The following is a 27,451-nucleotide window of genomic DNA, read 5'->3' as shown; positions in this document are numbered from 1 at the left end:
ACTGAACAAACTTTAGGAGTGCCAACAACGCTGGCGCACCAGCTCCATTAGGAATACAAGTCTCACCACGGACGAAAGAGGCTTGCGACCCGCGTTTCTAGACCCGTATAGCCTCCTGTAAGTAGCTGAATACGAATCTACCTGCGTACGTTGACCAAACGGCGGAGTGCCAGGGGTGAAAGTGACAGACTATCCCGGCGCGGGCCGGCGGGAACGGCGTGTGCCGAACCACGTCGAGTTTAGCTCTCGGAGGAAAGAGAGAAAAACGTCGAGAGGGATGGTGGGAACCATGACGAACCAATCATGATGTCTATGGTGATGGAGATCTGGAATGCCGTTCTGAAATGTGACGAGTCTAGATCGAGAGAATGTCTCAGATTCACGGAATGCACATGGTGGCTTGCCGAGAGACTCCTCCTCCTCCGGCAGCCGGACCTAGGATGCATCAGAGAGATGGAAAGAGTACTATGAACCGATCGAGTTGCTTATTCTCAGTTGCTCGAGTTCAGTATATAATCTACCAACTCGCCCAGCAATACCATGGATCAGATCATCATCGAACAAACACCCCTGAAAACCACATCACCAACTTAAACAATGAAGTTCCTGAGCCTCCTCACCCTTGCGTCGTTCGCCTTGGCGGTCCCGGCACCGGCCTCGGAGCCTGAGCCTGTTCCTGAGCTTGTCCCCCGACAGCAGCAGACTGCCGTGGGTGTCATTGTCAACCAAGTCTCTACCCTCCAGACTGCTGTCCAAGCCAACGTGGATGCTATCAGTATGGAGAAACTCTACAAATGAACGGGAACAGAGGCTAACATGAGATTATAGCCACGGCCGTCGCCGAAATCCAGGGGGCCGTCGACGCTCAAATCATTATCCAGCTCCAAACCATCATCCAGGCCAATCTTCAGGCTATCGTCGAGGCTGTCGCAACAGCCACAGCCTCCATCGTCGCCGTCACCACTGGCACGGTGGGAGGTGTCGCAGGCGCCATCATCGGCCTCACTCAGCAGCAGGTCGTCCAGCTCATCGCGGCCATCGAGGCATCTATCCAGGTCATCAGCCAGATCAGCGTCGTCGTCACCCTCATCGTCACTGACCTGACCCCGGACATCCGTGCCTTCTTCGATGCTGAGATCCAGGCTGTTAGGGAGATCCTGAACCCCTTCATCGCTCCCCTGGCCATCTTTGCTGCTGCTATCCTGGGGGCCTCGGTTACTCTCGGTCTTGCTGTCACGGGACTGAGGGCTGCTCTCATTGCCCTGCTTCAAATCCAGCTTGCTCTTATCGCCGGCATTGGTGTCCCTGTTGACCCAAGCCTCCCCGTCGTGTCTGCCATCGCCGCCCTGTAAAGGAGCATGCCATGGTTTGATATGTAGCAAGGAAATACTCCTACTGTAACACCGGAACTTCTGGAGCTAGGGCACAATTCACGCGTCCTGTGGAAGGGACGGAGGCTCGGTGCTGAATGGAACTTCTCTTCTGCAATCTCCATAGGCTTGGATCAATCATAAGATCGTAGTTGGGGATTGTGTTCAACACAATAGGTACTGTGGTTACATGAGAGCTCTGGCTCTCCAGGACTTCACCGGAACTGGGGTTCAACAGAGGAATAAAACACGCCCGTTTGTCGATAATACATGTAATTATAAGAGTAATTACCCTTGAGTCACTTGACTGATATAACATGTGCCTTGCTATGAGTTTCATTAAAATCTACCTGTACATCGCTGACAATGACTCCCCTTTTGTTTTACCTCCTCTTGCCACCAGCCTTGCCCTTGGCTTTGCTGGGGGCACTCTTCTTGTCGCCGCCCTTTGCCTTTGCCTTGGCTTTCGACTTGGCTTGCTCCTTATGCCTTGCCTTCATCTCAGCTTCAGAAGACTTGCCCTTCCTCCACTCCTGACCCTCAGCGCGCATCTGCTTGGCGTCGAGTCGCTTCTTGTCCTTGTTGCTCAGCTTGCCCGCCTTCTTCTTCAAGCCCTCCCGCATGCCGTTCAGCTCCTCACGACCGGCTTGCTTGGACTTCTTCTTGTCATGTTCCGTTTCGAACCATGTTCGCTTGGGTCGGGACTTGATGTCGGCCTCATGCTCAATCAGGTTCTCGCCCTTCTTCACCTGCATCTCGACATGGGCGAGGTGCTTCTCCTCCTTCTCTTCCTGCATGATCTCATCGATCTCGTCGTCCATCTCATCAATCTCGGCCTGGAACTTGTCGGCTTCCGAAGCTTCGATGGCTCGGCTGACGACCTTGGCACCCTGGGCCTTGGCAGCCTTGACAGCGGCCTTGACGACCTTGCGATCGGGCTCGGCAGCCAGAGTAATGGCGGTACCCTTGCGACCAGCTCGGGCAGTACGGCCGACTCTGTGGACGTAGATCTCGAGTGATTGAGGCGCTTCGTAGTTGATGACGGTGTCGACGCCCTTGATATCCAGACCACGAGAAGCAAGATCGGTGGCTAGCAGATATGAGACTTTGCCGTCTCGGAACTCTTCCACACTGGAAATACGCTGTGCATATTGTTAGCATTGGGAATCGATATATTCGCGATAACACTGACCTGAGTTTGGTTCATGCTACCGTGAAGCTCGGCGCACGACAAGCCAAGAAGACCAAAGATGATGCGAGCTCGGTGAGCTTCCTTCTTTTGTCGGAAGAAGATGATAACTCGTTCTGTGTAAAGCGTCTTGCAGATATATGCCAGGTAACCCATTCGCTTCTCTTCTCGTCCAGGCCGTAGACGAACGAACTCCTGCACCAAGGTACCGACAGTCTTCTTCTGCGAGTCAACCATGACTCTGGCTGGCTTGTTCATTCCTACGCGGATCAGTCGGTCGACAGTGGATGTCATGGTGGCTGAGAAAAGCATTGTCTGGCGGGACTTGGGAAGTGTTGTGAGAATCTCGTTCAACTCGTCCGCGAAACCGTCCTCAAGCATGCGATCGGCTTCATCGAGGATCAGAATCTCAACCGTGTCGACATTGAAGCTGGCCGAGTTTCGCATGTGATCAATGAAACGACCTGGTGTCGCGATGATGACATCTGGTCGCAACCGCAGCTCTGCTTCTTGAACCTTGAGACTCAGACCACCTACGGCAAGGGTGAACTTGATATCGGTGTAGGCAGCGAGCTTGGTAGCAACAGCGTGACACTGGATGGCCAATTCACGAGTAGGTGTAAGGACGACAACTCGAGTCGTGGGGATCTTCTTTGGCCGGTACAGCAGACGCTCAAGAATGGGCACGATGAAAGCACCAGTCTTTCCGGAACCAGTGACGGCACCACCGACGAGATCCTTGCCCATGAGAGCAATAGGGATGGACTTGGACTGAATAGGGGTGGGCTTTGTGAAACCAACAGAAGCAAGGCCACGAAGAATAGGACGAGACAGAGACATGGCCTGGAATGACGACACATCCGACTTCTTGCCTGGCTTGGCCTGTTCCTCAGGAGCAAAGAAGGCCTTGCGCTTTTCCTCCTCCTCGGCATCTTCCTCATCGTCGCTCTGGTCTGAGACGTCGTCGTCGGGGTGGCCAACAGGGGTAGCTACAGAGTCGTTGTCTGAAGCTGCCTCGTCATCGTCATCGTCCTCGGCCTCATTCTCAGACTTGTCCTCATCATCATCCTCCTCGTCTCCGGATTCCTCGGTGTCTGAAGCAACGTTCATGCCAAATGCGTCGTCGGCGAGAACCTCGTCGTCCTCATCGTCGAGGTCAACCTCCATTTCATTGGCGTCCACCTCAGCTTGGTCGGCATCCCCCTCAACATCCTTGTCGGCGGATTTTCCAAGCTTCTTTTCCCTCCGTCGGCGAATAATCTCGTCAAGGTCGACGCCCTTCTTGTCGGCGTTCATGCCCTTCTTCGCGCCATCAAAGCCCCATCCCTCGAATTCTTCGACACCAACGTCCTCCGCGTCCTCGCCGCCGAATTCAAAGTCAGAGTCCATGGCTCCATCATCGTCATCATTTTGGCCCCAGATGCCCTCGGCGACCTCCTCTTCGTCATCCTCGGGGGTGGCAGCGCGTTTCGACTTCTTGGAGCCCTTGGAGGTCTTGGCCTTCTTCTTGGGAGGCTGGGCAGAGACTTCCTCTTCCTCGACCGGGAGATCGTCGTCGTCGTCAATGGTGTGGATGAAGTCGTCTTCAATTGGCTTTCGCTTCTGTGAGGGTGCCATCTTGGACGAATTGAGAGACACTCGTGTCGCGTCTTTGGAATGAAAAAGTGAAGTTGAAGATGCGACTCTGGATAGTGGGGCACCTTCCTCCAGCGCAAATCTCGAACTTTTTTTCTGCCGCTTTTGAAAATTTTGGCGGTGAGAGCTCCCATCACGTCCACGAGCCAGGACGTGGATGCGGTCAGCGAGCTTCTGCCACGTGACCTTACTGCAAGAGCAGCCCAACGTCAACCGGCTTCAGGGGGAGAGCCGGGGGGTGGGGGGGGGTTTGGAGGGGTTCTGTGATAGCGGTACGCGTCGGTACCAGACCGACCCATCAAAACACAGCAAAAACACAGCACAACACTTGGTCTCCGCGGGTACCCCCCACTACCGTCAGTCTGGTTGATTGGGCGACAGGCAAATGCGGTGCCAACTCTTCTGTTCTGGAATCAGCGCGAAGACTGATCCATGGTTTTAATTTCTCCCCATCCCATCCCGACAACGCAATCTCTCCTTTAGCTGAGCTTGCTTCTGCGACGTCTCTACTCTTTTCGCACTCCCGAAAGACGTTTCTCGATAACCAGCTGCCTCGATCAGCTCCGACATCGCTTGCGTTGTGCCACGATCCTATCCCGAATAAACAAATCTCCGGTTCAAGATGGGCGAGTCGAGGTTGGTGGTGATGCCTTCGCGGCCGTCTACGACATGACGGCCTCTGCCATGGCGCGCTGCTGGTGCTGACTTGGGCTTTACTTCATAGACAAGAGCTTGTTGCGTGGCTCAACAGCCTTCTGCAGCTCAACATCACAAAGGTCGAGCAATGCGGTACTGGGTGAGTCGACCGCTGCCCCGCCCCCTCGTTGAATTGGGTGAGACCCGTGCCATCATCGTGGTCATGGCGGCTCAAAACAACAACGAACCCCGCGATCGAGATCGCCGCCGCGACGCCAGACACAATGCCACGGCCAAACATCATGATACAGGGGGACACTGCGTGCGAAATCAGCGTCTAACATTCTTCTTCCAGCGCCGCCCTTTGCCAAGTCTTTGACAGCATTTACATGGACGTCCCCATGTCTAAGGTCAAGTTCAATGTGAACTCGGAATACCTGTACATTCAAAACTTCAAGGTGCTTCAGAGTACGTCTGCTTCTTCGTCCTCTCCACCGATCACCCCCTAACTTCAACAGACTGCTTTTTGAAGCACCAGATCGATAAGCCTATTCCCGTCTCGGCCCTCGTCAAGTGCAAGATGCAGGACAACCTCGAGTTCCTGCAGTGGACGAAGCGCTTCTGGGACCTCAACTTCCCGGATCACGAGTACGACGCCGTTGCCCGACGAAAAGGCGGTGCAATGCCCCCCGCCGGTGGCGCCGCCCCCCGATCCGCCGCTTCCAGCAGCGCCGCCCGCCGAGCAGGTGGCACCCCCAGCGGTGGTCCTCGAGTTGCCAAGGCTGCCGGCCCCGCCACCGCCGCCCTTCAGCAGGAGAACGCTACCCTCAAGGAGACAGTGACAGGCCTCGAGAGGGAGCGTGACTTTTACTTCAGCAAGCTCCGAGACATTGAGCTTCTCATCCAACAAGCCGTCGACGAGGATCCCGAGCTGGAGAAGCAGGAGGACGGTCTTATCAAGCAAATCCAGACCATCCTGTACTCGACAGAGGAGGGCTTCGAGATCCCCGCCGAGGATCAGGTGGACGACCAGGAGACCTTCTAGTCCCACCAAGCTCATATCAAAGTCTTGGGAGATGTAATGAATGCGACCATGATGAGTTGAGTGTACTGGGAGGGGGAGCACATAGTCTGGTTTTCTCCGGCATGAGGCAAAAACGGGCATGGACTTTGGAGTTGAGGCCTCATACTTTTGGGGAGGGACTGTGTTGAAAGCCAATGAATGCGCACGCATTGGCAAATGATTGGCACTAGAAGCGAAGCTTTTTCTCTTATTCTTGTTCCCGGGGAACGTGTTCTTGAGTCCCTGTGAATGAGTACAAAATTGATCTTGTTGGAAACGTGCCTGCTTTGCTCATCTTGCGTCGCGTTGCATTGAGGCCCACGGGAGCGGCTCGGGCCGCCGCCACGGTTTGAGGTAATTCAGAGTTTACGTGAAGTCGTTGACTGGAACGGCTATGATGCTCATCAATCATAGGACAGTCTGGATCTTTGACTCACTCCCTATGTTAGCCAACCCACACATCATCTACAACAGTGGTAGGGTATTGAAACATGGTGTCTCTCGAATTGAAGTCCCATCACGCTATGTCAGTGGGTAAGTTGGGTTCAATCGAGGGAATGTCTATTACCACGCTCAGGTTGACAGCACGCTTTAGTTGGCTTGCAACAAGGAGCCTGGGGGTCTATATGCGGACTTCCCCTGATAGCTCATTGATCAGAGTCAATTCCAGAGACCCAGTTGCTCTCGATGTCCTGGTGCAAGCACCTGACCAAGAGCAGCGTTAACTGGCCTCTTTCAGCCCACAAGTCGAGAGTTCAGTGACTGTATTAGGTAGTTATTCTGCTAGGAGCGTCTTAAATAGCGACGAGGATGACTGTTCAGCGAATGGATGTCCGTCACACCTCGGCCATGTGAGTCCCTCAGTAGCCACACACGCGTAGGTACAGAGAGATATTAGCTAATTCACCCCTAAAGTTAGCTAGAAAGGTATAATAAACACGATAAAAAGAATAGATGAAAGAGCTCTAAAGTATTCATCATTTTTGGGATATCTCTTTATCATTGTCATCATAAACTAGGGAGAGCCAGGTTATTCTCCTAGCATAGTGACTCCGCCATTTTGACTACCTCCTTGCCCTCTACACCCTCCTTGTGAGGCTCAGCCTATTAGTGCCAACCTCCTCAATTCGTTGCGTAACCTCAAGTAATCAAGACAATATGCTTAGACTTCCACTGGCTTCCGATCTTCCAGCTCAATCCTCTTGGCAACAACGGCATCTCCCAAGTTGCACTGGTAGTCCTTGAACTGGCGAGCAGGTACCTTCTTGTCAAAGAGCTCCTGGATCTCGGCGTAGTTGCGACCCCTCATCTCAGGGAGGCAGAAGTAAAGGTAGACGCACATGGGCACGGAGAAGGCGAAGAAGATGAAGCATACTGCAGATGAATTAGAATGTGATGAACATGACCGCCAGGTATTGACTTACTCTTTCCGCCCAAGTTGAGCTCATCGCTGTTAATCAGGTAAGGCATAACCTGAAGGACAAGGCACGACACGGCTGTGGCGCTCATGATGTTGATTGCATAAGTCTTCTGTCGAAGAGGAATACTAGGGGTCTCGCCTCCGACAGAGTACGCAGTAGCACCCACAGTCATCTACAAGTTGTTGTTAGTTCAGGTTGCTGCCTCAAGGCACCGAGATTGCTTACCTGGTACAAGAATCCCCAAACAACCATGAAGGCAACAGTTGCCGAAAGAGCCTGCTGGTTGTTGACGGTGCTAATACCACCAATGAGGAGAAGACCGGCCGTCATTGTAATCATGCCGCCGACAATCATGGGGCGACGACCAACTCGATCGACCAGGGGCCATGAGCAGATGTTTCCAAACAGCTGGATAGCAAAGGCGGCCTGGGCGATTCCAATGGGGTTGTTCACGCCAGCCAGGCGGAAATAGTAGGTCAGATAGCCACTCACAAAGTTGACTCCGATAAATTGTTGAGCGATGTAAACCATGCAGATGATCAAGGTACGGCGTCCATCAGTGCCCTTGAAGCACTGCAGCCAGCTTCCGCCCTCACCCATTGCCTCGTTCTCGCTGCGAATGGCGAGCTGAGCAACCGCCACGGCGGTATCAGCATCAAAGTCCTTGCCGTTGAAACGAAGGTAAGACTTCTTGGCGTCGTCGATTCGTCCGCGGACGAGTAGCCACGAGGGGGATTCGGGGAGGAAGACGAGACCCATGAGGAGCAGGCATGGAGGAATCAGCTGGGTGATGACAGGAATTCTCCATGCCATGTCGTCAGTGCGATCCGAGCAGGCATAGATGATGAGGGAGTTGAGCCACTGGCCGATGACAATCATGGTGTTCTAAGTCTGGGTTAGCGACGTGCTTGAGACTGAGAGGCAAACACTCACAATGAGAACCAGACATGTGCCTCGCAACTTGTTGGGCGCCATCTCAGCAACAAAGACAGGTCCTAGGGAATGCCCTAACCCGAAACCAAAGGTGCCGAGGAGCTTTCCGCCAAAGAGGTTCATGATGGACTTGGCGTAGTACTGGACCATGATGCCAGCAATACAGATAAAGCAGGCGAGAACGATCGTATACTTGCGGCCAACCTTGTCAGAGATGAAACCTGTCGCAAAGGCGGAAACAAAGATGCCGACGGTCGTGGCAGCGTTCAGGATCTGTTGGTCCTGAGCTGTAATGAGCAGAGTCCCATCCACGACTTTACCAAATTCTTCCATAAAGGGCACCACGGCGAGGAGGTTGCCGACGTTGTTGATCTCAAAGCCAAAGTTGATGGGGAGCAGGAAGATGAGGAAACCTAGCAGTTCCAGGTCAGGATAGTTCCATCGAGGAAAGACGGCCGGGCAACTCACAGAAACCCAGAACCCGGCGGTGCTCCCAGATATCGTGGAGCGTCACATTGCCGTTGTCGTCAGAGGCAACATGCTCTTGTGATGCCTCGACATGGTTGGTATCGGTCTCTGTAGGAGCCATGATGGAGTTCGCTCTTAGCAAGACTCAACCCTGGCGAGTATTGATGTCAAATGTGTACTTGTATAGGCTGATGGCCTAGTGGGTGTTGATGAGAACATGTCCCCGAGGTGAGGCTCCCACAAACTTATATAGATGCTTCGCCCGTAATTCCGAGATGGATCCCCAGCGCTCAGATCATGGCATTCTTAGGTCGTGAACATGATATTCCCCATGGGCAGCCATGACCAACGGCTGCGGAGTGTGGGTCAACCGAGGAATGGGTATTAACAATCTGGTGGTTAAGGTTTCTAGATGGAGGCGAGTCGTGCACCATTCGGCACTGGAGAGAGCTGATCCATGCTGCCGGAACACGAAAGCGCCTAGTGTTTCCAGAAGTGTCAATGTTAGTTGCCGGGCCTGCTTGCCTTCCACGCGACTCGGCTGATCAGTCGGCGGAGACCCTCGTCCTCGGGGATACTCGGCAAGGAAGTTGTGCGGTCTGAAATAGTTGACTTCGCGGCTCCGTCGACCTTCTCCGACATTTGGATCGTCTTCTCCCACACTGACAGTCACGGGGTTGGCAAAATCCCAGCCAGGCGGCTCATGGTCCTAGTCTAGACTCGGTTCCAAGCAGGGGAAACATGATGCTACTGACAGGCGATTCGCTGGGGAAGCTCGAGTGTGTTGGCGAACCGTTCCCCGATCCCCTCAAAAGTGGAAATGCTACCGGCCTGGCCTGTTGTTTAGTGCAAACGGCACTCTTGAGGCTGAGACTGGTGATGATTGCATGTCGTGAATCAGATAATTGGCTCTATAGAGCAAAATTAATGCAACAGAAAGTCCAGATATTTCACGATCAGGGAATCTCTGACGCTGAAGAATGATTTAAGCTTGACGAGAGCACGATAGTAACATCCCATCCCCAGATGCTCCATGATGGGCCCGGAACATCCTCGGGCGGAGAAACCCCAGGTGATGCCGCTTCAGGAATATTTCCCCGTCTTCACTCCACTTTCGAGCGGTACTCCCATGAAACCGCGCGTGGTTTTCAGGTATTTCAGCACGTCACGTCTGTTCTTTTTACGAAACAACCTAGGCGACAAACGAAGCACACATCTCTCTGCCGGATATGGAAATTGTAACCACCTCGAAGATGTCATGAGTTCCCACGTGGCTACTATCGATCTTTCTACGATCCGTTCCAGCATCATGCGAACAGCAATGGCTTCATTTTAACTGCTGATTTCCCTTTTCATAGCAATAGCTTGAGTGGATTTTCATCCTAGTTGTGTCTTGCTTTTCAAAATTTGTCTCGTGTATGCTCTCTACGGCCTCACGAGACAACAATTAGAAACATCTCGACTTCACTATCCCAGTTTCCCAGGGCAAACCAGTCTATTGGAAATATCACCTCATGCCATGTCCATGATCGAACATCTTCTACCACCCAAATGACTTTCGGAGGCTCCCAAAATCTCGGCCAGTCTCCGGAACCATTCTTGCAGCTAGCTCGATAGCTACCCTCATTCGAACCACAATTTTTCCTCGGAACAAAACCCTCAACGGTTTCTGATGACGGTGTTCACTATGGGAACTCCCTTCATGAAAGTACATCATTTGATGCTTCGTAGGATGGGAGCCAGCTTCGAAATTCCAGAAGCCGACCCAAGAGTCACTTGGGAGGAGTGCTTCTAGCCCCTATATTTCTCCGCCGCGTAGATGCCGGTCGTAACTCTTTCAGGCTGCATCGGATTGCGGGGCTCCGCAGAGCCAAATAGGTCCGGAGCATTCATAGGTGGATGTGAATCGCCTTCAGCTTTCAGGGGTCGCACTTGATGAGGATGATGTCGAGGGTGGGATTCGGCCCTTTTGCCATCAAACCCCAGAAACCTGTTTTCTGGGGTAATTTTGGTGTCACAGCAGAAGCCTCTTCGAATTCGGTCTCTATAGTTTTTGGACCACTGCTCACCCATTCCTAACCACCCCCATGCTCGCCGAGGACAAGCAGCTCGAAAATGGCATTGGCTCGACAGCGCAGCTTTTCAATCTAACATGGCTCGCTTCAGGGCTCCTATGTAATTGGTCCTTAGGCTTCAAGCCGTGCTCTGGACAAGTCCTATATCACTCCACAATCAAGAGGCCTGAAAGTAGCGTACGCAAGCGGGCAAGCTCTGCCACACAAATAAACCACTCATCACGGCAATGTCATAGATAAACAAGAGTCATAAGATTGGTATTGGAAATGAAACTTTAGGAAATAACCATCAATGGTGGTAGATATGGATCGAAATCTTAAGGTAACGATGCAGTTGTCATGTTCCAGGCTAGATATTCGTTATAACCGCTGGTCTCGGCATTCGACCTTGGCAATGGCAACTCAAGCGTCTAGAGGTTTCTTTTTATAGTAACTCGCCTTTAGAAAGTCTTGACTATCACTACCAACTTTAATAGCTTTGGTATTCAGTACCCGGAGCTGGTACATCTCGATATCAGCTAGCTCTACAGCTAATCACATAATGGAACTGCCTTTCAAGCCAGAGTTCTCCAGCAAGTCGGATATGGATACGGCAACGAATCGCGGCTGTGAATAGTGTAAGGCATGATGTCGCAGTTTGTAGCAGGAGTCGGATTTATTTGCATTAGCTAGCCTTAAGTTGCTATTTACGTATCTCTAGTTCTTGTTGGATGTGCTTGAGCTTTTGCTGGCCATGCTTCGCTTTAGCTCTCTCGCTTTCTGTTTCGTGCCTGGCTTGTGGATTTTGGCTTCTGCTCCACAACTCGCCACCTCCTTTGCTAGCTTTTCAGCTCTTTTTCTTACTTGTAGCAACCCTGTCTTATCAGGCCTTCCGCTCTCGGCCTGCTAGACCATCTGCCAGCCTCGGCCGTGGTTTAGTGGAGGCCTGCTGCATTGTGCCGGGCATTGAAGTTGCTAACCACAAAATAGTCAGGAGCCAAATGACCATATTGTCTTCCCGAGCTTTGTATACAAGCCCGGGAGATAGACCCTGGGGTGCGGCAGTTGTGGGTTCAGCGCCTGGCAGGGCTCGGTGCCGTGACTTAGATTTCCAGGTTTCCGCTTTAGTTGATACAGCGTGAGCGGCGGGATAAGAAGAGGAGTAGGGACTCACTTGGCTCTCACCTCCTGGTGGTCGTTGCATACTGATGCTGATGCTGGGGCAGCCCGTTAGGGTGTAGATGGCATCCTTGACTACCCCGTCGGGCTAATGCCAGGGATGCCGCGCTGCGACGCAAGGCCATTGGTTGGGAGCCAGTGGCAAAGAGCTTATGCTCATTGTAGCCCCAGTCGATCGGCCTGATTGATGCGATGTAGGATGTGGGAATGCATACATCTTCCGTCAACTTGAGCGACCTAGGCTGACGGTGAGGATACATTTTGTACAAACTGAGAAGGACAAATGGGCAGGCATTTTCTACTGGGAGACTTAGTGGCCTTGGGGAGATGGTGGAGCTGATATGATAAACAGGATTGTTATTGGCATTGTCGTTGTTGCTGCTGATGTGAGCGTCTGGTGTCCTTCTGCGTGTGTTGTCCGAGTCGTTTGGGGATAACCGGGCCATACATAGATACGCCTGTGACAAGAGCGTCACAGGGGCTTTGGCTTCCGGCCGCTGGATGAGGGAAGTAGACGTATTGTCGCGGAGTGAGGCTCTCAGGAACTAAGTGAGGACGATTGTGAAGGCCTTGGCGGTGGCCTTGGCGGTCTTTACGATGTTGACGATTTGGAGTTGTATCTCTAAACCACTAGGGAGTTGGCGACTTTGTGGTCTATGTTGAAGAGAGCGATGAGCGCAGGTATTGCTACAGTTGAAGGTAGCTGATGTATCTATGATCTAATGAGGTACGACTACGGCTATGAACGGGAACAAGTGAACAAGCCCAAAACCGAACATGACATTAATGGCAGGTCTCATCATGTTTCCGAAGTTGTTACTAGTTATGAGAGATTATTCCTTTTTGCTTGGTGTCGCTATGCTTATACCCTTCTGTCTAGATATTTCCTGTTTGCATACTGAATCTAGGAGGCCGTGAGTTTGATCCATATAGTTTATGAATATATTTCTCTCCACATATTGGCTTAGACGTCTATGGGGTTATGAAGTCCGAGGTCATTTGGGCCTGGTTTAGGTTGAAGCTGAGTCTTCATCATGACCTCCTTGCGCCGTCAAGAAAAGTACCACTGAAGAGTTCCATGTGATCGAGCCATTCCCCGTAGCGTGTTATCTGTTCTTTGAACTATCAACTTACGCAATGAAATCTTTTCATGGAAGCATTCTCGAAGTGTTACGCCTAAGTTCAGCTCCAGGAAGTGGTTCATGACAGATGGTAAAGTTCTTGTTCTAGATTAGCCCTGATATTTCCAGCTGCTCATTGCCAAGCCAGGGATCCATGAATCCATGGAATAAATGGATGTCAGTTGGGCTGCGGTGATCACATGCTGGGCCATTATGATTGTATGTAGGTGGGTGCCTAGGTACCTGCTTTGTCTGAAGTGGGATTTGCTGAAGTCGGGGCATTTGTCGTGATGTTGGGAAGGAGCATCATGTCACTGTCGCCCGGGCCTCTTCCTCGTTGTAGATTAGGGCACACACCGCACAACCACCAAACCTTTTCTCTTTTTTCATGATGTCCCATACCTATCTAGGTCAACCCTCTGATGGACGACGACACCATCACCAGACGACCACGGCGCTCTTTCTTCCTCTTCATGTATAACTCGACGCACGCCAAGTCTAATGTTGGACTCTCGCTGTGGTTTCCATTTGGTCACGCAAACAAGGAAGAAGGGTTTGGCACATGCCACAGGGATGTTATTCGCGTCGCGGACATCGCCTGCGCAAATCCGTCGCTTTGTGTATTTCGGCGTGGTAGGGCTCGAACAATCCTCTGACCAGGCGCAGCTGGGTGCGCAGACTGTAGATGGGCTATCCCGTGGCCTTGAAGAACAGCAGCGGCAAGATCTTGGCATGCTGTCCGAGCCGGTGTAGAAGTTGCCCGCAGCATCCTTCTTCTGCAGGGTCATGACCGTCCGTAGGATCTGCTTATCGTCTCCGGTCATCAGGAAGCGAGTTGCCCTAGACGCAGTTGAGGCCAGAACGGCTAATGCCGGCGGCCTCATCTACCACAGCTGGGCCTTGCAGTTCTTCCAGGCGGAGTTGGGCTTCTTGGCCGAACAGCCTTCCCTTTCAATACGGCCCTGGCTGCGGTGTCAGCCTTCCCCAATATTCTGCCGGTCGCCAGTTGGAGGACTACCTCCAGAAGAAGTACTCGGACCTGAAGCCCGTTGCCGCCAGTACCCTGCAGACTGCCTTCGTCCACTGCGCTAGCTCCTTCTGCTACGTTGACCCGGTTACCCAGTCAAAGAGCAACATGGTCCAGAACCGTGTGGCCCTGGCTCTTCTCTCCGACTTCGTCAAGGAGTCCAAGGTCGATCCGGCCTGCTTCGTCGACATCTCGCCGTACAAGTCCAACGTCGAGTTGATCAACCGCCTGCGCAAGAAGCCCGAGTCCACAGCACTCGCCGGGATGGCCGATGCCGTCACAGTCGATTCGTTCCAGGGACAAGAGGGCGATATCGCTGTTGTCGTCATGGGGACCACTGGGAGATCTGGCCCCGGCTTTACAGCCGACGAGCAGCGGCTGAACGTCATCTTCAGCCGTCAGAAGAATGGGCTGCTGGTTGTTGGTGACATTGACGCCGCCAGGTCCTTGGGCAAGGACAAGAAGAAGAAGGGCAAGGGCAAGGGCACGCAGATGGTGACATTCGGTGCCAATGGAGAAGCCATGTATGTCCGTGGCGATGCCCTCAGGAACATGTACGAGGCGTTGGTGGATGGTGCGTGTGGTGTCAAGCGTTCTTTATGATAATACTTACATAAACCACTCTAAAAATAGTAAAGATATCCTCTAATAATGGTTAATACTTTAGATCTCTTTTATACATTCTTTTCTCATCCTTATTGTATTCTCATTGCTAGCCTTAGGGAAGGATATGCTAGTAACTTGCAGTGTCTTCTTTTTCTAGACGAGGCTTAACTCTCCCCTTAATGAACGCCGTCACAATGTCCAACTCTTTCAGAATCGACCTCGTTGAGCAAGTTTCCTCGCTTCAAGCCACCTAACAATCGCAATTGGAGACGTACCACAATCTCAAGCTCGCCACCACTTCCGAATAGCTCAAGCAGAAAGCCAAGAAGCTAGAGACCAAGTCACAAAGCGATGTGGTAACTACCGCGGCCAACGAGTGTCTACAAGGACAGATCCAGCTCCTCAACAGAACCACGGCATCGCAATCAGGTTCGGGACTGCAGATGTGCCCGACTAAGCGACCCCGTCCGGCATATTGACCTCAGTAGCGCTACAGTGACTATCGACAGCGCCTTCACCAACACGGCCATGAGGAACCTTTCGGTCAGCGATTGGAACCAGCTCCGCGCAGTCCTCCGCCATGTACCACTCTGCAACCCCTTCTGGAGAGTCCATGCGTCCCTTGGCGAAGAGATATGGGAAGGCGAATGGGATACGTCCATTATCCCCCAAGTTCCTCTGGCAGAGTTCGACGTTGACCTGCTACCTCTTCGACAATGGATGGACGGCGACGTTAGAGAACAATTCGGCTGCGCCGAGTGCTCCATGCCCTTTCTCAATGCTGGCCAACTTGTTCAACACCGCCGGGACTGCCACAATCTCTTACACTCCAGCCATCCAGCAGAAGAGGCTCATACCGACCAGGACGCTGCCAATCAAGATTGCTGGGACGCGAAACACCAGAACGACAAAGAAGGTCTAACACCTCTTAAAAATTAGGAGTAAATTTATGTAAATATATTAAAATAGTACCCTAATTTTATTATTATTATAGATGTTTTTTACTTATTCTTTTATTATTCTCATTACACCTTAGCAGTTACCCTTAGGGACGGATATGCTCTGTAGATCTTTATTATGCCTTTCAAGAATCGCGGGCACACATTCGATGAGTTGCTCAACCAGGGAGGAGTCATGGCCGGCAAGTATACTCTGCTGGATTTTCTACGACAGGACAAGTTCCAGATCGTCGTCGGCGCAACAAGCAGCGCCGTGGAGACTACTTGGCACATCAACAGGCTTCCGCCGCCCTTCGCGTACCCCTACGGCAACATCCACAACTGGGACACGGGGCGATACGCCAATATGCTGAACCAGAACAAGGGTCCACAGTTCGCGCCCTCCTGGTCTTACCATGACGACAACGCTCACCTCACCGTCATGACGCAGTCTGAGGCCCAAGATTTCATGTGGCTCGACAAAGCCGCTGGCGAGCTCGCGTCAAGGAAGGTCTCGGCGTACTTCGTGGAGCGCAATCAAGGCAACACGTCGAGGTACTATGCCATTATCACCCTCTCAAAGAGGCTCCAGTTTAGGTACAAGCACGCTTTATGCCGCTTGACCAACGCCGGTTCCTTCAAGCTTGCTCTCTACGACAACTGCGCTGACAAGGTAAACTCTGGTGAGTGGGATGCCAAGATCGTGGATCATTCGCAAGACATCGATGTCCTCAACGCCCATCCCATTACCGAGCTTAACCTGATTCTCGATGTCCGCCGCCCCCTCCCAATGCAAGCCGCCCGTGGTTCCGAGTTTGCGGTCATCACATTCAGCGATCGCTCAATCGCCGACGTCGCGTTGAAGGAAGGTGTGCACAAGTAGAACTGCGCTGCCCTTCGCTTCGACGTTCATGCGGAGGACTATGAGCGAAAGGTCGATGCCGTCTGCGCCTTTCAGCCCGGTGAGCAGCCAACCAATTCGACTGGCGGCATGGGCCGTGATGATGTCGACTTCAAGATGAGCCTGCACCGAGACCTGGTCCGCGGAACAGGCTTTTGTGATACCCTACTTGGCGAAGTTCCCTCCGTCGAAGATCCTTCTCTCCAGTCTTTGTCCAGCCCAGCCAGGTCCCTTCCCGTGGTCAACCTCCTAGGAACCGACGAAGATTATAGCAAGGCTCTGATGCAGGAGGCGCTCCCCGACGATGGTGCCAGGCTTCACACATACCTCAGTGAGAGACCGCTAGGGCTCGGAATCATTACTGCAGTAAGTACATGCGCTATTCATATCTTTTCCACTCTGACATCTAGTCTCTAGGGTGCTGGCCTTGGGAAGACAACTGCGCTCGCTATTGGTACGATTGGCATGGCATACAGCCTCGGCAAGATCTACGCCACAGGCTCGACGGATGCCGTGGTGGACAACTTCGCGACTCGACTCGACTGTGTAGACACCGGCGTCACTGACCGCATGAACGAGAGCAAGAAGGACGATGACGAGACCCGTGTTCAATACAAGCATGTTGTCCGCGGCTACAAGATCGACGACGAAGCATCCGCCTTCCTCCACCTGTTGCGATTCCCCGACGATGGCGACAAAGCTGCCCCAAGTTCATTCTTGTCAGGCCAGTCAGAGTGGAAGATGCACCTGTCGGCCGCCTACTGGCTTCTTGTCCTCCTACGCTTCCCCAAGGTCCGCGAGCTCAGTCTGGATGACAGCACTGCTCTTCACGAGATGCGCAACCAGATCGATAATGATGGACAGCTGGAGCGCCTTCGTGCCCTGGCCGCTCAAGGAATCGATTGGCACGAATATGAGCAAGGGGCTATGATAAGCAAGCACAGGCTCGACTCGTTGTTGGAGGAGATTGTTCGCATCGCAGACATTGTCTGCACCACCCCGTCACTGTCGGCCAAGAAGCCCTACTCCACCTGGAAGCGCTGCGAGGCCCAGGGCATTGCGGTAGATGAGGCCGCTTGCATGAGCCGTCCTGACCTCTACTGCGTCTGGGGCAACACGCTTCTGCCCTGCCTGATGGCCGGAGACAATAAGCAGTTCCCACCAATGGTCGCGACCCTGCAGGCGATGGATGACAAGGGAAACTATTATAACAGGTTCGGGCAGCATGCGAAGATCTCGCCTCTGGTGTTCTTCATGGCCATGGGATGGCCGACCTACCGTCTTGGGTTGTTAGAGTAGATAGATGGGTAGTTAAAATAGCAAAGTCACGATGCTGAAGCACTAAACCCGATGAGAACATCAGGCTCACTCTACTTTATGATGATGATAATTAAGTGATGTTCTAATAAGGACTAATCCTTTAGACCTCTTTTACTCATTCTTTTATGATCTCTAGCATAACTTTATAGCTAACCTTAGGGGAGGATATGCTAATAACTCTGCAGTATTGTTTCCTCCCCTGAACCCGCATGGGCGCTGTTTGCTCTTGTCTCTGAGACGATAAGTCGGCGCTTTGTAGGGTAACAATGCGTAATTCTTCTTATAAATATATCACGAGAACTAGACGAGCGGATTAGAGATAATTTCCTGACTACATATTATTCGAATCTACATGCGTGAGACGGGCAATAACGAGCTCATGGAATGCAGCGCGTGAGGTGAATCACATACAGTGTGCCTCACTGTGCAAGGTCGCATGCCCACCCAATTGCAGTTTAGCGTTCCAAAGTGCCGGCGCCGTGACCTCACCGAACGGTCAGGCTACAGAGCATGCAGGGCGCGCTAAACCCCTGCAGGCTCTCACCGTATGAATTATGGACGACGTCAGGCACCCGACCTTTTGACTTGGCGGCTGGGATGGAAGCTGTGCCACGCTTTCATCATCGTAATTCCATTCCCGGTTTTCTTCATGTTGGACCATCTTCCTTGACGCAAAGGATATCATATTGCTGCCGTCTTTTCTCTGAGCTCAATCATAGACCGTCTTCTTTTCAGCATACCATCATTGGACCACCCACGCGAGTTGAGAGAGAGCAGCAGTCACAGCGCATCACCATGGCACCGCCGCCCGAGATCGCCATCCCGTCCACGAGCGTCTCCGACGAAGGCTCCAAGAAGCCGTATACCCTCTACAACATCACCCTCCGACTTCCTCTACGCTCCTTCGTCGTCCAGAAGCGATACTCCGACTTTGCCACCCTCAACCAGACCCTCGTACAGGAGGTTGGCGCCGCGCCTCCAGAGCCTCTGCCCGGAAAGCACTGGCTCAAGTCGACCGTCAACTCGCTGGAGTTGACGCGGGAACGTCAGGATGGGCTGGAAAAGTACCTGCGCGCGATTGCCGAGTCGCCCGATCGACGGTGGCGCGATACTTCGGCGTGGAGAGCTTTCCTGAACCTGCCGAGCTCGAGCACAACGAATTCCTCGGTGTCGGCGGCGGGAAGAGTCAAGAGTGCTGCACCAGGCGCGGCGGATCCTGGTACATGGTTGGATATCCACAGAGATCTGAAGCAGAACCTTCATGAGGCGCGGCAATGTCTATCAAGGCGGGACGCGGCTGTGGATAATGGCAACTCAACGGCTGCAGCGGAAGCAGGCGCAGCAGCCAAGAGGGTCCTCGTAAGGAGTGGTACACTTATCGCGACACTGGCAGATGGACTACGGAGAATACAAGAGTCGGGTCGGCTCGGCGAGGGCGAACTGCGACGCCGACGCGATCTGGTGTCCCAGGCACGGATGGAGCGGGAGGGTCTCGATAGGCTCTCCAACAGCATGCCCAGTTCTACGTCTGCTTCAGGACTCGGCGGATCTAGTCAGGGCCAGGCATCGACAGCCGACAAAGCCGGGCTTCTCAAGGGAGGTCGACCCAGCGGCCGGGTTCTCGGAGCTCCCTTGCCCGAGACAGACAAGACTCGCGAGCTGGACAACCAAGGAGTACTACAACTACAGAAGGAAGAGATGGAGAACCAGGACCTCGCGGTTGATCAACTCACTACTATCATTCGACGACAGAAGGAGATGGGACTGCAGATCTACGACGAGGTGGAACGGCAGACAGAGATGCTGGACAAGCTGGACGAGGACGCCGGACGGGTACAGGCCAAGGTCAAGGTGGCCAACAACCGTATCAAGAAGATGTGACTGCTGCTACTGGCGGCGCTGGTGAAGATGATACTGCTCGTGGTTCAAGTGGTGGTCTGGTGGCTGTGGATTATTAAGATGCTCATGGTAGGACTTTCATGGATTGCAGACGCGGCAACTCTCGCTGTACAAAGTTGAACAGGACAAGGCATTTGATGGGATTACGCAGGGCGTCTTGGGTTTTCAGGGAACAATAGGTTTTGCGTTTGATTTGATGGGAGCTTTTTCTTCGATTGTGGCATAGGAATTCGATTCAGGCATTTTTGTGCATTGCACTTTTTATGTTAATGCTAGGGCTTGAATTTGATGATGGAAATCCAGGGTCCTTCTGCATTGCCGTTGATTGTACATGAAAGCTTGAACTCTGAATGATACCTTGTTCCTTGTCGAAATGGGAAATTTGCTCTCAGTGACAATGCTGTGGAGAGCTCCACAGACACCCGCCTGTCTCATCCTTGAAGATTCAAGTTTGATACAGCAAAGGAAAGGGGACCAAGAGGCAATCGACGACATCATGATCGACCGGTAACTATGCGGGCTAAGCTTGTTGTTTACCTAGTAGCACAACAAAACCTGCTGAGGAACAACACATACGCCATGATCCGACTCTATGGGAATTTGTTGCAAAGAAAAATGGACAAGTGCCTCGAGACGCGCCGGACCGTTCCACGTGTTGCATATCATGGGGGGTACATGAGAGGTACACCTGCCAGAGAAAAGATGCGCTAACTTATGCAGCAGACGAGACGACAAAACGCTACCTACTTGCGGTCAGCGAAAGAGAGAGAAGAATTGGTCTAGAACTACGAGGCCATGGCATTGGGAATAACCTCGTACGAGGGAATGCCATGACAACAAGACCAAAAAAAGAATCAGGCATCATGTGTGTCTTCCCCCTCAATGCTCGTCAAACTGCAACCAACTGAGAGACATGCGTCGGTTGGAACAGAGACAGAGAGATGCGCTGCACACTGCGTTGTGCTGCAGAACAGCAAAAACGACTTAGTGCATGCAAGCTACGTCAGTGCCGACGTCGCCTGCCCGCTTTTAGCGCCGTTCAGTTTCCTTTCTTCTGTTCCCTCCCTCAAACGAGTCTAGTTGGTGGTGGGCTTCAATCCCTACCAGTTGCCAGGACAACCGAGAGTGGGCCATGTGAATCGCGCCAGGGGGTCGTGACAAGCGGGAAATACCTAATGAGCAGTTGTGAAGGCATTGATAGTTGGAAAAATACGCACGAGTGCATGCAGAGAAATAGCGATTGGGAAAACTTGTGCCACGCAATGTAAACATGAGTTATGCTGTGAGTGAGGTTATTGACAATGCAAGATGGTTTGACAACGACGGGAGAAAAAGATGGCTGGTGGATTGGAAGGCCTCAGCGGTGAGATCACAAGCCACTTAATTTATTTCTTGGCGGCCTCGAGGTCGACGACGCGGAAGCTGCGGACGCATGATGACCAACGCAAAATCCAAGGGCCGTACTTTTTGGTGCCGAGGGTATGTAGGTGGTATCGGCGTGTCGTTTGCGGATAGACCCTCATAGAGTTGAGCTTGATAGTAGAAACGTGGCAAGGGTCCAATCATAGAAGGATGGTCCAGGAACCAGAGTTAAACTTTTCCCACGATCGTGACGTCGAGGAAAGTATCTTCAGCGTAAAGTCACCCAGGAAAGTCTATTCCATAGCCTGGATGGTAATAAGATGTTCGCCGGATCCGTACTCCTAGTTATTCGCTTGTTCGTAATGGCAACACTGAACCCCAGTCAGAATCGACATCGTGACACAGTTGATGGCGGAAAGGCATGGGCAAAAAGTGCAAAAAGTCGGTGGGGCCAAAGCCTCTCGACTCTTCACAGAGCCGGGCCCAGGATAGTGACACGGGTTATTTGTTCTTTCACATGCCCGATGCCAAGCATGGGGAGTTCTGTCAATGGTTTCCCTCCATCTTCACCGTCAGCAAAGCGAAGATATCCGAGCTTGTCGGTCGTGATATCGACGAGGCAGATCCAGATGGATCAATCACCTTCAACTACGCGGAGCAGTTCATGATGGTCTGCAAGGCTGCACGTTTCAACGATAAAAGCCACCAGGCCGAGATCCTGGCAACTTCGAGTCCCAGAACACAGAAGTTCCTCGGTCGGAAGATTGTTGGCTTTACCCACGACGAGTGGGACCCCGTCAAGAGTAGAGTGGTCGAAGCGGGTAACATGGCCAAGTTTACCCAGAACGAACATCTCGGCCGCAAGCTGCTGGCCACAGGGGACCGAATCCTCGTTGAGGCGGCATCAAAGGACCGAGTCTGGGGTATCGGCTATAACGAAAACCGAGCCATGGACTTTCGACAGCATTGGGGAGAGAACCTCCTGGGAAAGGCCTTGATGGCAACGAGAGAGCAGTTGAGGAGGAACGAGTCGTGGAAACAGAGGGATTGGTGGGTGGAGGAAAACTGAAGCCGCGCCCTGGCCAATCGACAAGGGCCAGGCATCGAGAAGGATTTGTGGCAGAGGGGAAAATGGCGGACACATGGAAGCCTCCACGGCACCGATGACGGCCCGCCATCAAAACACCAGGCCATGCATTGTTGTCCTTTGTGACGAGATCGACAGGCGGGGGAAGCTGACGGCGTGGCCATTCGCTGCGTGTGGGAACCTGAGAGGTTCAAGAGTTGGGACGAGCTTACGAACGAGCCCACGCAATCCTCAACGGCCGCCTTTCTTTTTCCTCGGTCCTGTGGTCTGGTCTTTTGATCCTCAGGGTCCTGTCAGTGTCCGAACCGGACACGCGCCGAGTGGTCTTTGACAAGGAGATGGGAAGTACGAGAGGCGTTGGGAGGAACCCTGGGTGCGAGAAGCAGGGGAGACCTGGTTGTCAACCGCCTCTTGTCTCGAAGGGAAATGAACAACACCGTTGGAGGCCGAAATAAACGGTCGCGTCCGTTGAATGACGGGAGGCGGGAGCGACGGCTGGCCGAAATGGAGGCCAGGGTGAAAGAAGACGATAGAAAACGAGAGATGGAACGAGAGATGGAAGCTCTGGTGATGGAGGATGGTCTGATGAGGCTGAGAAGTAATTACAGCGCAACAATCTCCATGTTGAGCTCAGTTCAAGAGCCTCTTTTCTCGGTTATCGTCCCTGCATTTCCTCATGGAGCCAAGATTGAGTACAATCCCCAAGCGAGCCGAATGATTGTTTGTGTTGATCTCAAGGAAGATGTCGATGCGAGAGATGGATGGACTCTCCTGCACGTCAGTCTCAGAGATAGAGTTGGCACATGGTCAGGCAAGAGCCACCCTGCCTGCCACCTGAAATTGGGCTCCGGCGACATCGTACCATGATGGAGATCCATGGGCCCTGGCCGACTCCAAGACAACAGGAAGCAAAAAGCAGACAGAGAGAAACGACGAGAAAAAGCCACATCCTCGTCAGGCTCGAATCCATCATGGCAATTGGATCCCCTGTCTCACTTCAACTTGATAGGATGAGCTCTCTCTAGCGCCACTTGCCAGTCAGAACCAGTGGGTGACCTGATGGGCGGGTTGCCCCGCTGGGTGGATGGAGCTGGGTCCCGGGCCGCTGGCGGATTGTTAGCGCAGCCTGCAGGGCTCTGGGCAGTGACAGCGGTGGAAGGTGTGCCAGGCAGACAGCCCATGTGGGGCAGGCACATGTACCTGCAATGTACCCTCCATCCGGGCCCCTGGTCCATGTGGATTTGTTTACTTGGGCAAAGTTCCGTCGCTTGGGTGGCTTTGTTGTCGCATCTCCGTCCTCTCCATCATCTCCACCGAGAAGACGGTGCGTCCTTTTCCCTCTTGTCCCTCCTCCTTTCTCCCCCTCTTCTCCCATCCCGGTTCAATCACCCATCCGTGCTAACTCCCCTTTGCACAAAACACTATCCCGAGCTTGACAAGCAAACAGGGCATCGACGTTCTCGTCTCGCTTCCTGTTCTGTCGCAGTTTGTCTACGCCTTTTGGAAGCAGTCCTTTTTTGCTTCGGAGCCTGGCGTTTGATCCCATCGCCGTATTCCCGGCTTTTGTCTTGTGTGAGTCTGTCCAACCTCAAAATTCTTAAACCTTGCTCTGGCCCCAACCACTTGGGAACAAAACTCTCTTTCGACTCACGGCTGTCGACACTTCCCCAACGACCAGTGCTGGCACACATACCTATCGCTGTCTAGGTATAGAGGCGGCCTCCACTGACCTGCTGTTAGTCTTACTGTAGCCTTGATGGCTTCCCCAAGAATCCCATAGACGAGCGATCCCGCCTACGATTTGCGACCCTGAGCGACCGACAGCCCGAACAGACGACTTGACACAACCCACTCGAGCTGATAGTCGACTATGAGCGGGCCGCCTCCGCCTCCGCCTCCTCATGGCGGAGTGCCGAAGGGCTCTGGCTTGCCTCCGGGCAAGTATGACATCTTTGTCATCCCTGAACACTCCTCCGGCTCCGGATTCCTATACCTACCGTCCATGAAACCAAACGTCAACAGCTTCGCAGCCGGCTTCGCTTCAGCATTAATCCTCGTCGTTCTCGGCCAGACCCTGGCTCCGGCTTTCCGTACGTGGTGGGATGGCTTCCAAGGCCTGGGTAACGTAGCCATGTCCATGTTGGTGATCGGTGTGGGTTTTGGTGCGTGGAGTTTGGGTCGGTTCCAAAACCAAGATAAGAAAGGTTCTGGTAATGGCTCTGGCAACGACAAGTCGGGAGCGGGAGGATGGGGCCCATACCGTTCAACGAATGGTTCAACGAATGCTGGAACCCCCCCCCTCCTCCTCCCCCTCACAGCAGCCCTCCGCCGCCCCCTCCGCACAATGATCCTCCTCCTCGGCAACCTCAGGGCGATGGCCCAAGAACGTCGTGGCAAGGATCACCACATTCGGATGCTCCGCCGCGTCGTCCTCGGCCTGAGTCTCAAAGGCCGCCACCGCCACCACAAGAGGAGACGCGGACAACTCCTCCACCGCGACATGATGCTCAACCACCACCTCCACCCACACCACATACTGAGACGCAGCTGCCTCGACCATCCGCCCAGGCTCGGCCTCCACCACCCAAACGCCTCCTGAAACACCTCCTCGGAAACATAAGCACCGACGGAAGGCTCCCTCGACTGAGGCCCGAACAGAGAGTCCTCCTCCAAAGCCCAAGCATAAACCAAAACGAGAGTCATCACCTCCTCCCAAGCCCAAGGCAGAACCTGAGCCGGCTCCTAAGCCTAAGCCTGAGCCTGTGTCGACTCCACCTCCCAAACCTGAGCCAGAACCCGAGCCAGCTCCGGTCCCTAAATCAAACCCCGAGCCCAAGCCAGAGCCCAAGCCTGAGCCTAAGCCGGAACCCAAGTCCGAACCTGAGCCAGAACCGGCCCCGAAACCCGCCCAAACCGAGACACCTAAACAAAAGGGTTCATGGGAGAAGGCTCGCGACGAGATGAGGAAACGGGAAGAGGAGCGCAAGGCGAAGGAAGCAGAGCAAAAACGACGAGAGGACGCGGCAAGACGACTGGCCGAACTACGAGCCAAGGATGCTAAGGAACGCCAGGAGCGTGAAAAAGAACGCGAGCGAAAGGAACGCGAAGCCAGGGAGCGTAAGGAACGCCTCGAAACTGAGCAGCTAGCTAGGGACTTGGCTGCGAAGTTGGAGCATGAGCGGAAAGAACGCGAGCGCTTAGAGAAAGAGGCCAAGGAAGCCCGTGAGCGAGAAGAGCGGCGAGAACGAGAAGCTCGCGAGGCAGAAGAACGAAAGAGAAAGGAAGCCGAGGAGCGCGAAGCACGACGGAAGAAGTATGCCGCAGAACGGGATGCTCAAAGGAAGAAGGAGGCCGAAGAGGCCAGACTTCGAGAAGAGCAGAAGAAACAGAAAGAGGAGGGAAAGCAGAAGGAGCTAGAACTGCAGAGACAGAAGGAAAAGGAAGAGTTGGAGAAGCAGCGCGAGAAGGAGAGAGCTGAAAAGGAGCGCGCTGAGAGGGAACGTGCTGAAAGGATGGAAAAGGCTCGAATCGCCAGGGAAAGTCTGGAGAAGGAGAGGCTGAAGAGGGAAAGGCTCGAAAAGGAGAAGGCTGAGAAAGAAAAGGCCGAGAAAGAAAAGGCGGAGCGGGAGAAGGCTGAACAGGAAGCTATCCCATCCCGTCAGGGAACTAGCTATGCCTACTCAGGCGTGGGTGAGAGAATGAGCATGTGGCCAAATGGCAAACCGCCTGCTGCACCTCGTTCAACCACCTCAACAGCTTCCAGGCAGCCTCCTCCCAGCTCGGCCGCTTCATCTCAACGAACAGCTACTCCCTCCGCTGCCAAGTCTAACATTTCGGGCGTCAGCACCGAGACTGGTCACCGGCCGTACGACAAGGCCAAGCCGCAGCACAAGAGGTCGGCGTCGTCGATTGGGTCGGAATCGTCATGGGCTGCGTCTCAGACGACGTCCCAAACATCGCCGCCTCCTTCAGTGCGCAGCGGTCCTTACTCCACCAAGGACCCTGACAAGATTGTCATCTCAGGTGTCTACCTGTTCATGAACCAGTTCTCCAAGATGCCCGCCAGCCAGCTCATCTCAGGAGTCGGATCCGTCACTGACGGACTGATTCTCCGCATCACCACTGAGGGCCTCTTCATCGATGACGATGTTCGGAGCGTCCCTCAGCGGGAATGGGACGTAAAGGCCTGGACGTTGAAACAAGTCGAGGTATGGTGCCCCCCGCATTGCTTTAATTCGCCGTCTGCTTCCTCCCCCGCCCCCGACACGAAAACGAACCCCTTCCTTCACAAAACGGCGGCTTCTCGAACCCGCGACCGTGGTGCGACCAAAGCCTTTACTGGCGACGAAGCCGATGTGTACTTGTCCGAGATGTTGCGCGCGTGCAAAACTTGTTGTCGTCTTGGTTTATGCGATCGAACTTTCCGAGATGCTAACATTCCTTCTTCGACTGGCCAGACTGGAGAGTGGAAATCTAAAGGCCTGCACCTGCTACGGGCCTCGGTTCGAGATCAAGAGGGCAAGCGATACTTGTTCGTCATTGATGAGTCGGAGGCCTGGAAGATGTCGGTCGGACTGCAGCGTCTCCGTCGCGGAAGCCAGGTCCGGCAGCTCGCCGTCAGCGGCATGGCGGCGGCGGATGCTCGAGGGACTCTTGAGATGCTGGGTTGGGCCGACTGAGGGATGCTCCCGCGGGGGATGCATTCGCTTCCGTACATAGATTTTGGGTCAGACGGTACCAACTCTCGCAGGAACGGGGACTGTGGTACGAAAGGGAGCAGGCAGCGAGGTGATTTATGGGTTTCGACGACGATGGAGGGTTACCCGGGTGAAAAGGCACGAGCGCAGGCAGCATTTGTGGCGATACGGTTGTTGGAATGTGAAGGGATTGCATAGCAAGACAGGAGTACGGTGAAAGGCGGATCCGACTGGGCTCAACAGCCTGCGTCTGTCATTTTTGTTTGGTTGCGAGCATTCCGTTCATCATACCCCTTTGGCATCTTTGCAAAATTGGATCGAGGATAGATTCGACGACGAAAGATATGACCCCCAATACGAAGATATTAATCTCTTTGACGACCAACACAAGTGTTTTGTGAGTTTGACTGTAGTGTGCTGGAACGTGAGTTTGTCGTAGGACATGCGGTGGCAGGCCGTTGGCATCTGATGTCTCACATCTCTTGAGTGGTGGTGTGTTATCGGGCGTGGATTGTTGTTGAAACCTCGGTCGGCGGGATTAGAAA

At 53.3% G+C, this 27,451-nt stretch overlaps 8 protein-coding genes across 8 annotated transcripts; 6 read left to right on the top strand and 2 right to left on the bottom strand.

Annotated features, from left to right (window-relative positions):
* Positions 1–597: 597 nt before the first annotated feature.
* Positions 598–1,352, top strand: LRP88_09618 (uncharacterized protein; the record flags this gene model as incomplete). The annotated part of the gene is made up of 2 exons (XM_083246102.1): positions 598–775; positions 829–1,352. 2 exons carry the CDS (start codon positions 598–600, stop codon positions 1,350–1,352), a joined length of 702 nt encoding a protein of 233 aa, XP_083097215.1.
* A 401-nt stretch (positions 1,353–1,753) lies between these two features.
* Positions 1,754–4,176, bottom strand: LRP88_09617 (protein DRS1; the record flags this gene model as incomplete). Its single annotated transcript, XM_083246101.1, has 2 exons — positions 1,754–2,512; positions 2,563–4,176. The coding sequence occupies 2 exons, from the start codon at positions 4,174–4,176 to the stop codon at positions 1,754–1,756; spliced, it is 2,373 nt and encodes a 790-aa protein (XP_083097214.1).
* Positions 4,177–4,863: 687 nt separating this feature from the next.
* LRP88_09616 (microtubule-binding protein BIM1) lies at positions 4,864–5,875 on the top strand (the record flags this gene model as incomplete). The annotated part of the gene is made up of 4 exons (XM_083246100.1): positions 4,864–4,892; positions 4,946–4,990; positions 5,186–5,298; positions 5,349–5,875. The coding sequence occupies 4 exons, from the start codon at positions 4,864–4,866 to the stop codon at positions 5,873–5,875; spliced, it is 714 nt and encodes a 237-aa protein (XP_083097213.1).
* A 1,180-nt stretch (positions 5,876–7,055) lies between these two features.
* LRP88_09615 (uncharacterized protein) lies at positions 7,056–8,836 on the bottom strand (the record flags this gene model as incomplete). Its single annotated transcript, XM_083246099.1, has 5 exons — positions 7,056–7,267; positions 7,318–7,486; positions 7,540–8,199; positions 8,248–8,660; positions 8,716–8,836. 5 exons carry the CDS (start codon positions 8,834–8,836, stop codon positions 7,056–7,058), a joined length of 1,575 nt encoding a protein of 524 aa, XP_083097212.1.
* A 5,239-nt stretch (positions 8,837–14,075) lies between these two features.
* LRP88_09614 (uncharacterized protein) lies at positions 14,076–17,840 on the top strand (the record flags this gene model as incomplete). Its single annotated transcript, XM_083246098.1, has 5 exons — positions 14,076–14,670; positions 15,199–15,494; positions 15,771–16,511; positions 16,560–16,907; positions 16,959–17,840. The coding sequence occupies 5 exons, from the start codon at positions 14,076–14,078 to the stop codon at positions 17,838–17,840; spliced, it is 2,862 nt and encodes a 953-aa protein (XP_083097211.1).
* Positions 17,841–18,656: 816 nt separating this feature from the next.
* LRP88_09613 (Phox homologous domain-containing protein) lies at positions 18,657–19,742 on the top strand (the record flags this gene model as incomplete). Its single annotated transcript, XM_083246097.1, has 1 exon — positions 18,657–19,742. One exon carries the CDS (start codon positions 18,657–18,659, stop codon positions 19,740–19,742), a length of 1,086 nt encoding a protein of 361 aa, XP_083097210.1.
* A 1,897-nt stretch (positions 19,743–21,639) lies between these two features.
* LRP88_09612 (NADAR family protein) lies at positions 21,640–22,191 on the top strand (the record flags this gene model as incomplete). The annotated part of the gene is made up of 1 exon (XM_083246096.1): positions 21,640–22,191. The coding sequence occupies one exon, from the start codon at positions 21,640–21,642 to the stop codon at positions 22,189–22,191; it is 552 nt and encodes a 183-aa protein (XP_083097209.1).
* Positions 22,192–24,079: 1,888 nt separating this feature from the next.
* Positions 24,080–26,888, top strand: LRP88_09611 (uncharacterized protein; the record flags this gene model as incomplete). The annotated part of the gene is made up of 2 exons (XM_083246095.1): positions 24,080–24,650; positions 24,757–26,888. The coding sequence occupies 2 exons, from the start codon at positions 24,080–24,082 to the stop codon at positions 26,886–26,888; spliced, it is 2,703 nt and encodes a 900-aa protein (XP_083097208.1).
* Between the last annotated feature and the right edge of the window lie 563 nt (positions 26,889–27,451).

Source organism: Fusarium phalaenopsidis (genome assembly GCF_050370095.1).
Source record: "Fusarium phalaenopsidis strain FUZ10S chromosome Unknown contig_32304, whole genome shotgun sequence".
Taxonomy (NCBI): Eukaryota; Fungi; Ascomycota; class Sordariomycetes; order Hypocreales; family Nectriaceae; genus Fusarium; species Fusarium phalaenopsidis.
Note: the sequence above shows the minus strand (reverse complement) of the source record. Positions and strands in the feature narration are given on the sequence as shown.